This window comes from Rhizophagus irregularis, chromosome 26 (assembly GCF_026210795.1).
Source record: "Rhizophagus irregularis chromosome 26, complete sequence".
NCBI lineage: Eukaryota > Fungi > Glomeromycota > Glomeromycetes > Glomerales > Glomeraceae > Rhizophagus > Rhizophagus irregularis.
Window position 1 is genome coordinate 2,162,749 of NC_089454.1, and position 17,810 is coordinate 2,180,558.

General features: G+C 25.7%; 4 protein-coding genes across 4 annotated transcripts; all 4 read left to right on the top strand.

Moving 5' to 3' along the window:
- Positions 1–767: 767 nt before the first annotated feature.
- Positions 768–2,258, top strand: OCT59_017666 (uncharacterized protein; the record flags this gene model as incomplete). Its single annotated transcript, XM_066137636.1, has 1 exon — positions 768–2,258. The coding sequence occupies one exon, from the start codon at positions 768–770 to the stop codon at positions 2,256–2,258; it is 1,491 nt and encodes a 496-aa protein (XP_066004192.1).
- A 2,536-nt stretch (positions 2,259–4,794) lies between these two features.
- Positions 4,795–5,369, top strand: OCT59_017667 (uncharacterized protein; the record flags this gene model as incomplete). Its single annotated transcript, XM_025324704.1, has 3 exons — positions 4,795–4,822; positions 4,884–5,074; positions 5,301–5,369. 3 exons carry the CDS (start codon positions 4,795–4,797, stop codon positions 5,367–5,369), a joined length of 288 nt encoding a protein of 95 aa, XP_025184788.1.
- A 1,217-nt stretch (positions 5,370–6,586) lies between these two features.
- Positions 6,587–8,026, top strand: OCT59_017668 (uncharacterized protein; the record flags this gene model as incomplete). The annotated part of the gene is made up of 5 exons (XM_066137637.1): positions 6,587–6,595; positions 6,844–6,932; positions 7,101–7,297; positions 7,381–7,504; positions 7,633–8,026. The coding sequence occupies 5 exons, from the start codon at positions 6,587–6,589 to the stop codon at positions 8,024–8,026; spliced, it is 813 nt and encodes a 270-aa protein (XP_066004193.1).
- Positions 8,027–10,543: 2,517 nt separating this feature from the next.
- On the top strand, positions 10,544–11,959 carry OCT59_017669 (uncharacterized protein; the record flags this gene model as incomplete). Its single annotated transcript, XM_025310207.1, has 3 exons — positions 10,544–10,850; positions 10,926–10,985; positions 11,055–11,959. 3 exons carry the CDS (start codon positions 10,544–10,546, stop codon positions 11,957–11,959), a joined length of 1,272 nt encoding a protein of 423 aa, XP_025184791.1.
- Positions 11,960–17,810: the final 5,851 nt, after the last annotated feature.

Here is a 17,810-nt window from a genome sequence, read left to right on the forward strand (position 1 = left end):
AATAGATTCCTTATGATACTATAATTTCCCACTCGTAGCGTATTTAAGTTGATTTCTTCATTTCCACATAAAATTTAATACTTTTAATTGACTAAAATCATAACAATTTCCCTTTGAATGTTTGTGATAATTTATAAAAAGATCACGATAATATCTAAATTATATATTAATTCTGAAAAAAATTTCTTTTAACAACCTTTTTACTCAAAAAATCTATAATCATTATGATTGTATTTTAAAATATAAATCAATTTTTTCAGCTTCATAAACATTTTTAATATTTCGCATCCTACAACTTTTCCGGTATATAATAATTGATATTTAATTAAAGGGAAACTTTTGGTGATGAAATAATAAGTTTGTTTATTTCACTAGGAAGACAGATTATTAAAGCATTACAAATTTTAGATATATTAATATATTTATAATTTTAAAAGGCTTCTCTATACTAATAACGATTAACTAATAAACATGAATACTCAAAATGCAAAAATTATCGATCATCTCTAAAATCATAAATGTGTGACGTAGAACCAATGAAAAATTCAGCGTCATTGTAATACAATCTGCAAATCACATGGCCAAATACTAGGATAAATTTGGGTAGATCAAGACATTGGCGTAATGTGAAACATTCTCCGGAACTTTACTCCAGAATTTATTTCATTTATTTTAACGCAACGCAAAATTATTTTTTAAAATATTTCAATAAATATTATATTTTAAACAATAAACCATCGATTATAAAAGATTATTTTATTAAAGAAATGTCAAAACTAATTAAAGATATTCTTTTCATAATATTTAATGAATTACAAGATAATTCAAAATCCCTCTTTTCATGTTTAATGGTTAATAGACTTTGGTGTGAAAATGTAATTCCAATTTTATGGAAGAATCCTTGGTGTTATAATAATATTAATTATTATAATAAAAATTATTTATTCATGATTATTGCATCTTATTTATCTGAAGATATTAAAGAATACTTAATGATACATGGAATCCAATTACCATCATTTTCATATCAATCACTTTTATTTGATTATTTATCTTTTTGTAAAAGTATTAATACAAATGTTATTAATATTATAATTTCTATTAGAAATCCTAAAGAAAATAATCAATTAATTTTACAACAATTATTTTATGATATTCTTATGAAGAAATGTTCAGAATTTAAATATTTGGATATGAGAAAAATCGAATTCCGATATCGAAATTTTTGTTTACCAAAAGATAAACTTCGCTTTGAATTACTTTATGAATTAATATGTAGTACAAATGTTGATTCCTCATATTTTTATGATTTAGCACGTATTTCTCAATGTATACAACGACTCATCATTATTAATGATATAAAATCAGAAGTTAATCTTGGAATTGCTAAATTAATTGAAGTTCAAAAGAACTTAAAGTATTTTGAATGGAAAGATGAAATTTATTACAGTTTTTTTTCTAGTATAGTGGCTTATAATTATAAAGAGATTCTTCTTGCATTAGAAAAAAAGGCAGATACTATCAACCATTTGAATACAAATTTTAAAAATGTTGATCCCACATTACTATATAAGGTACTACCAAAATTTCATAAGTTAAAATCATTAATAATTAATTATTTTCAATATACTAGTATAGAACAAATAAAAATGTGTACTTATCGTGATCTTGAGATATTTAAATTAGATGAATTCGATTTAAAAGCATCTTCTATTATAATTGAAAATAGTGGAGGACATCTAAAGAAAATTTTAATAAAACCTTGTGAACGTTTTAAATATGAAGGTAGCTTTAATGGAGATTCTCTCATTTTTATTCGTAAAATTTATGAAAATTGTCCTTCTATCGAATATTTGTATCTTACATTTTCATCATCAAAACAACATTTTACTGAATTTGAAAAATTGCTAAAAGTTTGTCAAAATTTAAAATGGTTATTATTATCTATATTTAATCATGGAAGTGGTGTATTTTATGAATATGGAGAAAAATTATTACAAATATTAATTAAATCGTCACCAACTAATTTAAGGGAAATTAGATTTTATTATGAATTTAGTTGTTCTTTGAAAGCTCTGGAAGATTTCTTAGAAAAATGGAGAGGTTATCCACTTTCCATAGTTATGTATAATTATACTTATAAAGGAAATGTAAAAACTTATAAAAATTTGATTAAAAAATATAAGAAAAATGGAAAACTAAAAGACTTTAGATGTGAGTCTTTAGCAAAAATAATGGATATGGATATTAAGATATGAATATTATATGTTAATCACATTTTTTATAATGTCAGCATTTTAAATTTTATAAGTAGTATGTTTAAGAACTAATTATAATAATTAGAAATGATTATAAGTTTATAAAGTTCAAAATTTCAGTTTATTTAATAAGCGTAAATAGTTGTATTTTTTCACATATGTAATTTATTAGTAAATAAATATTTAAGATTCTTATAAAAAGTATGAATTACATTTTAAAATCATAAAACTTTATCATGAAACTAATTAAAGATTTTTTAAAAAAAAAATTGTCAAGACGGAACAATCATATTGAACGAATTCAGTTTTACAACAATTAAATACCAAAAGTTTGAAAGCTGAAATTAAAGTGTGATGCTGTATATATTTTTGATTTCTCCATATTTTAATGGATTGGCACGGCTTATGATTTCAATTTATTAGATTTTATAATTTAAATTTTGAAGAATTTTTGAACCTATAAAATCATTCATTAAATCTTTATATAATTCCTTGACAATATTTGTTTTATATTACCCAAGTGGTAGAATTATAAGCTCATGCTTAGAGAGATTGATTCATAAAATATTATTTATATATTCTCTCAGTGATTTATCTTTATATCAAATTTTTAATAATTATGTCGGTATATCGAATACTGGTGTATCAAGATCAGACAATATGGGTTTTTTTTTTATTTTCGTGGTTATTTCATTAGATTTAAGATAAAGATTAATTAATAATTAAGAACTTGTAATAATTTCTTTTCATGACAGAAAAATTAATGGTGGTTATTATTTGGTTTTAAACAGTCCAATGTATGGATTAAAATTTATTTAAGTTTTCAAAATTAAACAAGAATATCATGAATTTGTTACATATGTACAGTATGTTAGATATGATGTAAAATTTGAAAATTGTTAAACTTTATTAAAATAAAAAAAAAAATGATTAAAATGTTCGGCATTAAAAAAGAAGCATAAAAACAAAAAATTTATTAAAAAAATTTTTTGGGTAAACCGAAAATAAAAAAAAAATTATTTTTCGGTATTAAAAAAAAAGCTGAAAATAGCAAAGAATTTATTTTGACTTGAAAAATTTCAGTCTATAAAAACCAGTAAAAAAAAGAATTTAAAGAATAGGAAATAATTCCTCAATTATCTCGAATTGGTCGGATTATTTGATAGTAATTAGGATAAATATTACATTTTCTGATACCTGATATTATTTAGGCATACCTAAATCTGGGTATATGAAATTTTACCTGATTTTTCATTTATCCAGTGGCATGTATTGATTTTATTTCCTAATTCTACCCTATAAAAAATAAATGTCCGGAAAATGTCTATGAAAATGTTCAGAAATTGTCCAGAATAAATCTGGCATGTCCAGAAATTGTCCGGAAAATGTCTATTTTTTGCTACAAATTTGATACCTAAAATTTTGACATATCCGGACTTTGTCCAGAATATATCCAGAATTTGTCCAGTATAAAATTTTGGACAAATTCTGGACAGATAAACCTGGACAAATTCTGGACATAGTAAAAATTCAGATAATTTGAACTGGACAAATTCTGGACGCTACTTCCAAAAAAGGATAAATTAATTTTGTAAAAAAATGCAAAAAGCACAAGACTGACATTCATAACCTTCTTTGTCATACTAATTAAATTTGCTGAGCAGGCAAAAATACTATATATCTATAATATAAAACTTTAGGTTAAAAGCAATTATAATAATTATAATGATGGTCACTTGTTGATCATCTTTTTGTGCTAAATTTTATGAAAAAATATTTCAGGTCAATTTTCGGACAAATTCTGGACAAAATGAGTGTCCGGAAATGAGTGTGTTTTCGGAACAATTTCCAGACATGGTACCTGGCATTTTCTGGACATTTTCTGGACATTTATTTAGACAAATTTTCTGGACAATTTCTGGACAATTTCTGGACACTTATTTTTTATAGGGCTATAAATCTAAATAAATTAAATTACAAATAATGACTCACTAACAATAATACTTGGTAATATCTTAAAGTAGTCATATAAGTCTGTATCATCTAGCATAAATACTGTCAGTCTCCTAAAAAGATAAAAAATAAATTAGATTACAAAATAATGACTTTATATCAGACTTAATATGAACAATTCAAAATTATAGTAAAATTGTATCATTTATCAAGTTTCTAAAAAATAAATTAGATTATATTACAAATAATGGTTTTATATTCATTAAGAGAAGTACTTAGATTGACTTACTAATTACTATGAACTCAAGATAATAGTCATCATGAGTAAAACCATATCATTCTATATCATCTTACTTGCAATAATGAGATAGACTGACAAAAGCTAGGTCATTTACTATAATTACACATGCTTATTTATTTTTTTACGTTAATAAGTCAGTCCAAGTCATACCACATATGAGTGTCTTTTTGTATTTAAGATCCTTATGCATTTTGATTATCTCTATTCTAATTTAATTTTTCTAATTTTTAATAAAACCTTTCTATCTTTTAATTTTCTTGTTTCTTGTTTAACAAAATAATTATGAGTGAACTATATCCTGGACATAAGGGTAAATAAATATTTTATAATATAAAAATAATTCAATTTCTAACTATCCTTTTGACTTTTAGTCTTAGAATCTTATTTTAAAGAAAAAGGACATTTTGCATCATATTATGGGTTCCTACTTCTTCACCAAAACACTATTGTTGCTTCATCATTACCAGCTAATAATTGGAAGGAACTTAATAATTGTTGGACCAATCACTTTCTAAAGGAAGCAAAGTATTATGAAAAAGATTTAATTTCTATAAAGGAAAAGGTGTGTTTTTTATTTAGCAAAGTGAGGTAACTCCTAAATCGATATTTTCTTGAGCTAGGAGAATTACTGGGTTAACAAATTTGGTATCAAATTCTTAATCCAGGCACCTGAAATTTGTTATTGGTAAAAGTCTGCTTGTTCTGGAGGAGGAACAGGCTATGTACCTTCTTTTATAATTAAATAAAAATTAGTGCACACTGCTAATAATCTTTCTTACATATAACAGACATATGAAGAGCAATCACGTTATACAAAAGAATTAGAAAATTACTGGAAAGAAGTTAATAAATTATGAAATTTGTATGACCCTATAAAAAAAGTCTGTGTGATTTTTGTTGAAAAATCATTCAATTAAATTCACTACGATTTCTGTATATTTGACCATACAATAATTGTGCTAAAAATTGCAATAAATCACACAATTATTGCATGGTAATTCATTCAATAATTATCCTATTTTTGACCTGAATTTATACAATTATTGTGTGATTTTTGAGCCAAATTTTTTTAGGCCATATTTTAGGAATTATAGGTTAAATTTTACAGTAATAACAGGCAATTTATAAAGTGAAATTATGAATTTTTTTTATTGACTTAAAATATAAAAAATATACACAATATTTCATAAATAAAATACTAAATTTGATATAATCATAAATATAAAAATTTGTAAGAAAATAAAATAAATAAAGTATGTTAGTAACATGAAAGTAAATTAGTATTATCAAAGAAGAAAGTAAATTATTAGTGTAAGTAAATTATTAGTATTAAATAAAAAAGTATGAAGTTAGTGAAGAAAGCAAATTAGTAGTGTTAAAAAGTACTAAATTATTAGTGTTAGTAATAAAAAAGTATGAAGTTAGTGAAGAAAGCAAATTAGTAGTGTTAAAAAGTAAATTATTAGTATTAGTAATAAAAAAAAGTATGAAGTTAGTGAAGAAAGCAAGTTAGTAACATTAAAATGTAAAAAGTTAGGAAAATAAAAAGATAAAGAACACAAGTTTTTCTTACCTGATATTTTAAAAGAAAGTTGAAGAAAAGTTAAAAGGTTAAAAAAACATAAACAAAAACATTTCGCGTCGTCATATTTATTTTGACGATCAGATCACGTGATCAACATATATAATTTTAAGAGTTGATTTTTACCGCATAATTCTGGCCAAATTATAATTCCGGTCAGAACTAATTGTGTAACCTAATAAAAAGTTTTTGACTTTTTTTTAGTTACAAGATGATACAAAAATTTCACCAATGGGTCCAGAAGATGCCCATTTATAAGCAATTATGCAGTTGAATTTTATGTAACCTTACTGCATAAATCACTTTACTTAGGAAAATCTATTTGTAATGGTTAAAAGTGGTCTATTCGACCCTAAAAGTGGTCAAATGTAACCATACAGGTAAGATGGAAAGTAGTATAGTAGGATTACCCAAAAATTGCTTTCTGTATCCTAAATTTAAGTCTATTTTCAAGTTGTACAATAATCACAATTTTTATTGTACAAAAATTGAATGTTTTCTGTATCCTAAATTTAAGTTGTATAAAAATCACACAAAAATTGAACATTTTCTATATCTTAAATTTAAGTTGTACAAAAATTGCATACTTTTAATATGCTTTGAAAAACTTCATAGCTATTTTTATCCAAAAATCTGCAATAATTGTACAATTTCCACACGGACTTGAACAAATATTGTACAAAAATTGGATGATTTTTTTTCATAGGGTGATAATTATATAACTTGTTAATTACCTATTATTATAAAAGGATTCTGTAAATCAAAAACTTGAAGAAAAGGGTTCTATAAAGCGAAAACTTGGAGAAGAAAAAGAAAATTTTAATTTACAATCAAAAAAGTGCAGAACTACTATTACTCTTTTTTGCATAGTTGAAGGAAATGAACACAATGCCTTTGCTATTAATATTAACAAGAACAAACCCATTAGTAAACTTAAGAGTTTAATCCAAAAAGAAAAACATAATGATTTTGCTGGCATTGATCCTGAATTCCTGATCAACTGAAGCTCTAGCAGGTTGGAATTCCAAAACAATGAACTTCTTGGAACAAAGAAAATAAGCAAGTATTTTACTAAAGCTCCTGTTGATGAATATATTCATATTATTGTATCTTTACCAGAAACTACTAAAACTAGGCAAGAGTTGATAAATAAAGTAGCAGAATTGCAGAAATTACTTAAAAGGTCTATATATGGACAATATGGTATGTTCCATGTGATAGTGAGGTAACTGTATGATGATTAGTGAGTTAATAGTTCAACACTGATTTATATTTTATGATTGTAGAATTTAATATCATAGTTAATCCAAAACGTACAAAGGCATCCAAGTGGATTGCAAATATAGAACAAGTGACTCTTAAAGACCTTAAAGAATTTATATTTGCTTCATATCAATCTCCAGAACTTGAGTAAGATGTTGCAGCACTTACCTTTTCATGCAATGATGAAAAAAATTCTCCTAAAAGTGACCTAGAGTTTCAAAATATGCTTCAATTATTTGTATCAAGAAATAGCCTCAAATTTACTGTATTTATAGAAACATCATTATCCTTTCCTCTTGGACCTTCCCAAAAGTATGTAAACTATATAAACTTAGTGAAGATAGTGATCCAACATTATCTGTATTTCCTCTTCTTACTTGTGGATGTGTAGAATTAAATGATGAAAAGTCACAAGTAATAATCAAACATCTTATAACTGAATTGAATTTCTGTTTCAGAACTATTCCTATTGGAAATGAAGCATCAAAAAGTCAATATGTTTGTTCATACCTTGTAGCTATTGCCAACCTTTATGAAGATAAATTTAAGGTTTATCCAGAAAAAAATGTCTCAGGTCTGAATGGTCATGGGCCTGTAGATTTTACTTTAATTCAAATTCAAAATTCTAGAATAATTGGCATTACTGAAGTTAAAGATAAAGATTTTTAACAAGGTGTTGCTCAGAATGCAGTTCAATGTGAATCAGCTTTATCAAATAAGAGAAAAAATTATAACTGATTCTGAGAAATGGTTTTTTTTGGAGTGTTCATCAGATAATGATAGAAAACCTAAGTTTGAATTATCAAAATTAATGGTCATTATATATGGAGATGAAGATATGGAAGATCGGGTAAAAAAAGTTCTTGGTCATATTGCATGGTTGATTAGAACTAACAATATATTTATTTAATAGTTAAGGTATAATGTATACATCAAAAGAATTTAGTTTCATAATATTGTATAATTATTAAGTTTATATATGTATTATTAGTTTATATGTATATAATATAATTAAAGAAGAACTAAATTTAATCACTTCATTATCTTATCCATGTTATTGAATACACTCAAATTTATCTTTACCAATTTGTTTTACACATATCTTTAAGTTTCACAAATGTTGGCATACAATAAATTTATAATTAACACACACACTATGCATCATAAATATCATGAAAAATTTTCAAAGTTAATCATTCCTAAAAATGGCTGGATTTCAGATAGTATTTAATTTCAAAGCATAACAGTATTAAAATCTATATAAAAAGTAATATGTCAACACATATTCAAAACTCATGCATATTAAAATTTATGCAAAAAAAATTTCAGAATTATAATACAAAACGATTTAGAAAGCATATTTTTTGTGTTGTATCCTTGAAGCTTTAATCCGCGTCTTTTGAAATATTGTGTAATACAGAGTAAACATATTTCACGTGATCACCTTGCGTAATGTTGAATCCATACTTCGCTCATATAATAACTTGGGTCTACTTTAACATAAATCTCTCTAGAACTAAAAGAAATGTTTTAGTTTATATACAAATGTATAGTTTTTTTGTTTTCAAAACGAGTTTTTTTTGTAAGTACTTAATTTATTTAAACTTTCGTAAGCTTAATCAGCAAGTTTTTACGAAATAGCTTGCTTTGTTTTAAATAACTTTATTGTTCGAACGAATTTTCACTATATCAAGTCAAACTTGTTTTTCAAAAAAACTTGCTTCCAAGGATAATAATGTTGATTCAAACTTTACCACCTGAAAACCCCATTAAAACTAAGGTATCCAAAAAAAAAATCTTGTTCCCATAATAATTCTGATACTAAAAAGAAAATCTATAAGACCATCCGACGAACCTATAAAATCATGGAAAAAACAAGATAATCAATGTACTTAACATTTGTATCAAGAGTACAAATCAATCAATAGAAATAAGCAAAGGTATGTAATATAGTTATATAGAGTTACGATCTGAGGATCATCTGTCATCCGATCTGGTCAGATGACGGATCATCTGACGGATCATCTGTTTCAGCCGTCAGATTAACTAAAAACTTTTTTTTTTAGGTTTATTTTTTTATATGTAGTTTTTGTGTTTGCAAATCACTGACATGTTAATCGTATGAAACTATGAGTTCAAATTATTGTTCCACGAATCTAATGATTGATTTTATCTCATAATCTCGCACTGCAATTGATTTATTAAATGAATGGCAGTATCAAAATTCTTGGAGGATATAACAGATAATCCAACTGAATGCCTACAAAAATAATTTTAATAATTATTATTAAGTTCAGTTATAAATGTATAGATAATCTTGTTTGAGTTTATAAAATATTATTATTAAAACTGAACTTTTAATATATATTTTTATTTTATATATTCGTTCTTTTTTCGTCTAATTTTATTACTTCAAATTTTCTTAAATTTTTATTCAATTCCTAACAAGATTGATTTAAATATATTAATTTTCACATTTTTATTTCTTTTCTTTTCTTTTCCCTTAAATAATATGTTTGTAAATAAAATTATAAAATTGGTTAATATTATTAAAGATGCAAATAAATAATAAACTATGATATTCTGACCCATCATTACAATTTTTTTTCTTTGTTCCTTTTTATTGATTTTTCATTAGTAATGTTACAATTCTTTTTAAATTTTTTTTAATCGATCTTGGTTTTTGACTTAAATGTATAAAAATACATCTTATATTTTATAAGGATTTCAATTCTTATCAAATAATTTATCACATGATTAAAATCGTCATATATTTTCGTGTTACAATATTGTCCGAATAATAATATTTAAAAAAAATGACATGTTGTAAAGAAAAAGATTAATGAGAAAAAATAAAAATAAAATAGTAAAAATAAGAAATAAATTATATAAATAGAATTAATATAATTATCATATGACGCAATGTACTTACTTTTTATAAGTTATAATAATTAATTTAAAAAAGTAAATTCATTTATATTTATTTATTTGTTTATTTATTTATTTTTTTTACACAAAAGATTAAAGAAAAAGGTGTAGCACAATCTTAATCTCATTAGCATCAAAACTCTAGTGATCGGCTTATCGGAAAAATTTTTGCCGAAATACGCAATCTGTACTTAATGTGCAAAATCCTTAAAAATAAATTCATTTCTCACAACTTCCAAATAAATCTCTTATTCACTTATGCCCTCTGAAATTGATTCTCTTCCAGTTGAAAACTGGGATATTGATACCCTTATTATTTTTTTACGAGGACAGGACCTAAAATTCGATGATGATGACTTTGAAATTCTTCGCAGAGAAAAAATAACCGGGTTTGATTTCACTAATATGACTAAAGAAGAATTTGAACGTTGTGGTTTGAAAATTGGTCCATCAAAAAGATTAGTGAAAGTAGCTGAGATATTAAAAGACCCTTCGAAGTGTTCGTTCTCATACCGTAGTTTGAAACAAGTTTTAAAAGAATACAACAGTAGTAAAATTTTGCCAGGTATCTTACTTGTAACCGCAGTCTTTTCTATCAATTTATAGGACTTAAAAATTAAATTTAGTTTCGCTCTTTAAGGAACTTATCCACTTACGGACGAAGATGAGGAGGAATACACCAATAACAAATCTTTACCGGGTATTTCAATACTATATATTCTAATAGTTATATACGATTTATAAACTAACTTTAGTTCCTCTCCCTAAGGAACTTATCCACTTAAGGATGACGATGAGAAATTACCACAAAGTGTAGGGAAGATAAAACTACTCAAGAGCGAACAAGAAAGCACAAACGATAAAATTTCTATATTGCCTCCATTATTTAAAAAATCCATAGGTACGCAAACTACAAACTTTTCTGCAGATCAAAAGAGCTTAACCTACCTTATCCAGGGCTTAATATCTAGGAGTCTTTCACATTTTCCTCTTAATGAGTGGGTCTTCATTAATAATACAACGAAGGGTGTATGCAGAATTAGTAGTGTGGAACCACGACTGTCAAGTGTGTCACTGTATTGTGAGTATGAGCTCGGAAAAGTCTACACCCATCATTATTCGCCAGCATTTTCGGGATATCCTATAGCTCTCAAGAGTCCATTTTCTCCGTCTGAAAGGATTATTACGGGACTCGATGAGAGCAAGACAAAGTTTATTGATAACATTAATTATGTTATTGAGTTCACGGAAATGCTTGACTTTGTAGAGCCCGTCAAATCCAGCAGTAACATTTCTAGTTCTTCTACGGCAGTTTCGTCAACAAAAACGATTGCGACACAAACAAGACCTTATGTTGAGGATACCAAAGAATTAACGTATATTGCGAAAGGTATAATGTTCAAGAGCATTTGTTGGTTCACCTGGGATGAACAAGAGGCATTCCGCCTTGGAAAAAAGAAGGGCATTCTGCGACTTGTCAGTTCTGACCCTAAACTAGCAGGCGTAACACTGACATGCAATTATCAGCTTTCAAAATTTTTATGCAGTTTTCAAGGTGATATTGGTTATCCAATGATCGTGTGTTGTTCATATGGAAGTGTTAAGACTCTGCTCACAGAGGATAAGGAGAAGATTATGGATAATCATAATTATAATTTGACGTTTATTTCGTAAAAATCTTTTTGATGACTTTGGAAGAATATTCAGATATTAGTTTGATTTTTCACAAGTTCGGGATTACCATACAGTATTTTGTTAAAAACCAATCGATTTCAAATATACTGTATTGGTTTAAGAGTCTAATGTATTATAAATTTCCTTAACGTGTTAAATTTGTATATATTAGTTACATTAAAATAATATTAATTTATTGGTCCATATAATTTATAGTATTCTATCTTTATTATGTATTTTAACTTCGTTTTTTCGTTCTGAAATTTTTTTTTCAATAAATTATTATAATTTTGTATTTATGAGTTGTGGCCTATGGGGTATCCATAGCATGTACGTGATATATATATATATATATATATATATATAATTATAATTTTGGAATGGTTACTTTTATTTTTGACGTAATAACACCTATACAGCATAGAATGCAATAAAATAATAGATTGAAACGTGGTCAAAACTTTACTTTAGATTAAATGCAATTAACATCGTGATTCAATCAATAATTGGTCACAAAACGTTGGATTAAATTCAATCTAATTTTTGATTGATAATTTTGATTGATCATTAACCAAATACTTTACAGCATATACTTACTGTATATACTTCATATAATTTTCATTGATACATACAGTATTTATATCGTGATTAGTGTGTAAAGTTCTTGGAAAATAAAGAATCAATAAATTTGAATAACTGCATGATTTTATTCGCTTTTTATAATTAACTTTATTGCTTGCTTCAGTAGGGTGTGCTGGACATGATTAGATCGTCTTGAAAATACCATTAGTATAAATATTTTTTTTTGCATATTGTTTTTTATTTTCTTTTATGTTTATTTCTCATTATTTTACAACATTATTGTAATATATTTACTGCTGTACACAATAGATGTAAAGGATAAAATTGAAAAATGGTTTAAATTACAAAAATGAATGCAGTTTACTCAATTTTTATCATTTAAAATGTAACATAAACTTGAATGTTAAAACTATATTTGACACTAACAGTACTAAATTAATTTCTGTATTAATTTATAATTGATGAATTCCATAGGCTTCCAAGCTATTTAACATTACAGCAACATCAAAAATTAAACGATATCGTTAGGATGATCTTAACGGTCTCATTTTAATATCGTAACAATTACCAAAATGTCATCAAAATGATACCAATTTGTATGATATTGTTGCTATATTATTTTGATCTCATTTTGATTTCTCATAATAAATATTAAAATGATGTCGTTATTTTGATGTTATTTTAATATCGTAATGGCAATGGTTATCAAAATGCAATCAATAAATATTATTTTGTTATCGTTCAGCCCAATAGGAACATGCAGATTTTCATAGACATATCTACGTGACCATTTTCATCCAATCATTTAGTAGTCCTGTCCAATAAATATATTGTCTATGATTATAACTGAAGAGTGAAGATTTCGGTTAAGTTAATAAAAACTGATTTGTGATAAAACGTAAAGATCACAAACAAATGCGTGTGATGACTAAAACTTTCGAATTTTTCTCTCGTTTAATTGTTTGGGCTCATTCAGTTTAATTTACGGTTGGAATTGGAATTGTAGCAGCTTTAGAACGAACGCGGGAACACATAATACATATATTTTTTCTGTATAATTATATTTCACTGATGTTATTCAATAAGGAAAATAAGAAATACGTTTTCGATCTAAGAATACTATATATCAGTTCATCATACTCGAGAGACTATAGCTATCTATATATGCAAGGACTTATTTGTCCATATGCTCTAAAATTAAATCAAATTAATGAAGTGGTTAAGAGAAATCAAAGAAGTATTCTTCCCTGAGTAAACGGATGCGTAAAATTACAAAATTATTTTCTTGCATAACATAATTTATTTTAAAGTTTTAAATAATTCAAATAATATAAAACCCGTGTAATAAATTTTTATTTGTTTAATGTCGCAATAAATGATATGATACGAAAAATTTTCTATGCATGTTAAAAGCGTTTTGATTTGTGCTAATAAAAAATTGGTTATAAATTAAACTAAACATTAAGCTATAAAAAAAAATAAAGCTTTAATAGCAGGTAAACTTATATGCAGTGTTGAATTTGATTGAATATACTTATTAAATAGTAATAAAAACAGCGTTTTCACAAGTTTCACAAGAGTGAGCGCTATAAATCACAAAAAATATATATGGTATATAGAAATTGTTAATTTCTCTCGCATTTTTAACTCTGCCCGGAATTTCGACCTAATGAGTTTATTAAGTGTGGGGCGCAGTATTATATTTAGTTTAGATACTTAGAATTTAATTTCTATTTTGTTTACTGCGTCCGCAAAGACGTAAAAACTATTGATTTTGAAAATTAGAAGTTGTTAGAAGGAAATTGTATTAAGGTCATTATTTTATTATTTAAGATGATTCGACTGAGTCGTCATAGTAGTGTTTCGATCCGGGCAGAAACTGTCATCCGGATAAATTAAAAAAAATATCCGGTTTCTATCCGGATTATCCGACTCAGATAAAAATCCGGATATATCCGGGTAGAAACCGAAATCCGGATAGAATTATTTAAATTTTTTTTACTGTAGATCATTTTTAATAAATAAAATTCGTGGCATTCATTTAATTTAATGTGGCATTTAATTAATTAAATATATGGCATTTAATTAACTACTAAATTCGTGGCATTTATTAAATTTATGACAATTAAATTTCGTGGGATTGATATAAAAATTTATTTATAGCATTTATTTTTTTATTTATAAATTTAAGTACAGTTAGTTAATGTAGTCCTAAGCCCTAACCAAAATAAATAAATACTGTAATCATTTTCTTGGATTTTTTTGTAATTTCACTTGAAACATATTTTTGAATAGTGGAAAATAATTCATAAAATTATGGAAAACAGTAACGTTCAAGATTATATTACTCTAAGTGAAAATGAAGAGTCCAGTGATGAAGTTACAGAAATTGCTCTAATACTAAAAAGAGGATGACTTAAAAAATTATCTAGGACACTTGGAAAATAAAGGATGATAAGTGCTAGTAAAATAAGTTAACTGTACTTGAATTAACAAGTCAAATATCAAATAATCCAAATCCCTTTAAACTAACTACTACAATGACTAAACCACAAACAAAAGTGAGTTGGGTATGGGAATATTTTGTTAGAAAACAAAGTGAAAATGGAGAAATACGTACATATTGTCAGTTTATATCAGATAATGGAGAAAATGTACAAAAAGTTATAAATATGATGGATCTGTTGTTAAGCATGGAATAACACCACCCACAGAACACATTATATCTGAAAACAAATCAATAATAAATGCCGCGAATTTAATATATTAAATTCAAATTATGTGACAAATCTTGTGACATAACTTAAAATTTTTCCTTGTGGTTAACGAATAATTAAAACAATAAAAAAAAATATTTAAAGCAATCATATATAATATTTTAACTCATCTGAAAATATATGAAATGTTATGATTTAAATTTTTTTAAAATTTTTTTTTATTTTTTATCCGGATTCCGGGTCAATCCGACCATTTTTTATCCAGATATTTATCCGGGTAAAAACCGTAATTATCCGGATACCTAAAAAAAAAAATTATCCGGGTTTATCCGGTTGAACCCGGCAACGGATCGAAACACTACGTCATAGTACTAATTAAGATCGGCATTATCACAAAGGAATGTGATTGAGACTACAATGAAGTGCGGAACTACGAAATAATGTACATTGTGACAATGACATCGGAAATTAAGAATTTAGAATTATAAAAAATTTATTAAAGATAATTTCTGCAGAATGAATTTATTATGGAATTATCAGAAGCAGTTTGATACGGAATTTGCATGAAACTCACACGGAATTCACATGATTAGGACACTGAATTTATGATGATTTGTAATGTAATTTGGTCATAAAATTTACCACTTAAACTACAGTTTATTGCTAGTTACATTATAAAAATTAATTTTAAAAATAATATTTATTAAATAAATATAAAAATAAAATAAATACAATTATAATTATGAAAAGTTCTTTCCTAACTATTGCAAACTAAAACAAAAAGAAACTTTGAATTTCCTAGTAGATAAACAACTTCTCCTATCTACCTATAAGTCTAGATTCATCCAAGTCTTCTAGAATCTAACAACCTAAAAAACAAAAAAAAAAGAAACTTAAAAATGTTTCTTTAACTCAATTAGAAGCCAAACTTCACTGCAATCATCCAAGTCTCCAAGAGTTAGCATTTCTAAAGTTTGGAGTCTTGTAACAGAAAGACCTACAATAGAGAAAAAAATCCTAAAGCATTCCACAATAAAGAAACAATCTACAAAAAGAAACAATCCATGAAAAAAATTAACCCACGAAAAAGAATTGACCCACGAAAAGAAACAACCAACGTAAAAAGAATTGAGAATAACCACAAAAAAGAAACAACTAGAGCTTAGATCCGGTGAATGATCCTAATGGGTTATTCAGTGAATATCCTAGGATTACGGATATATCCGTTCACTTTTAGATAGGATATCCGGATTTTGCTTAAAAAAATAGGATATTCACTGAATATAATCCGGATATCTTAGGATATGATGTAAATATGATGTAAATATGATGTAAATATAATGTAAACATGATGTAATAAAATTTTAACAATGGAATATTACTTAATATTAATCCCATATGTATTTTTTTTGAAATGAGATTACGTTCCCATCTGAAAAGTAGTCTAGAGTTAATTCAAAAAAAAAAATATTAGCTTAAAGAAACAGGATGTCTACTAGCCAAAAACGTAATATAATAGAAGTACAGTAGATAGTAATATTGAGAATTACCTAGATTTTGATAAATGTCAAAATATAGATGACGAAACAACAACAATAATTCAGCTTTTAAGATGCTTTTAGAATCTGGTGGCCATAATCAGGATACGAATAAAATTTAAAAATAAACTCAATGAATATCCTATGAATATCCGGATTTTACCATCCGGATTAATATTTAGAATTGATATCCGGATATCCGGATTTATAATACATATTCAGTGAATATCAACGGATAATCCGGATCTAAGCTCTAGAAACAACCCACGAAAATGAAACAACCCACGTAAAAAGAATTGATCTACATAAAAAGAATTGACTCACGTTAAAAGAACTGACCTGCTCAACTGACAAAAAAAAATATATCAACCTATAAGACAGAAAAAAAGAATAAAATATAAAATAAAAGAATTTTAAAAAGCCTAAAAAAGGGAATAAAAAAAATTTTTTAAAAAAATGACAAAGTTAGGAAAAGGAGAACGATGAATAAAGTTAGAAAATAAGAAAATATTTTTTTATAAAAATGGGGATATATATATATACAATAAAAAGAAATTTTTTTTTAAAAAAAAAGAAAGGGGTAGCAAGTGGAGAATGAAAAAAATAAAATCAAAAAAAAATTTTTTTAAAGGGGGTGACGAAGTTAGAAAATAAAAAGAAAAAATAAATTTTTAAAAAATGACAAAATAAGAAAAATAAAAGAAAGAAAGGAAGATCAAAAGCAGAGTTATCAGTATAATAAATATATATGAAATACAAAAAACGTATCACAACAATAAACAATCACGTGATCACATGTTATGATAGGAATGACGATGAAATTATTATCTAAAATTCTAAAAAGGATTAAGTTTAAAAATTCTGTGTATTAATTTTCCGTATATATTCTTATACATTAAACTTTTTTTAAAATCATTTAAAAATGAATTACGTATTAAATATATGGAATTGTTATACGGAATCTATAAAAACGTATGTCAAACGTATACACATTAATGATTATTTGACTGAACT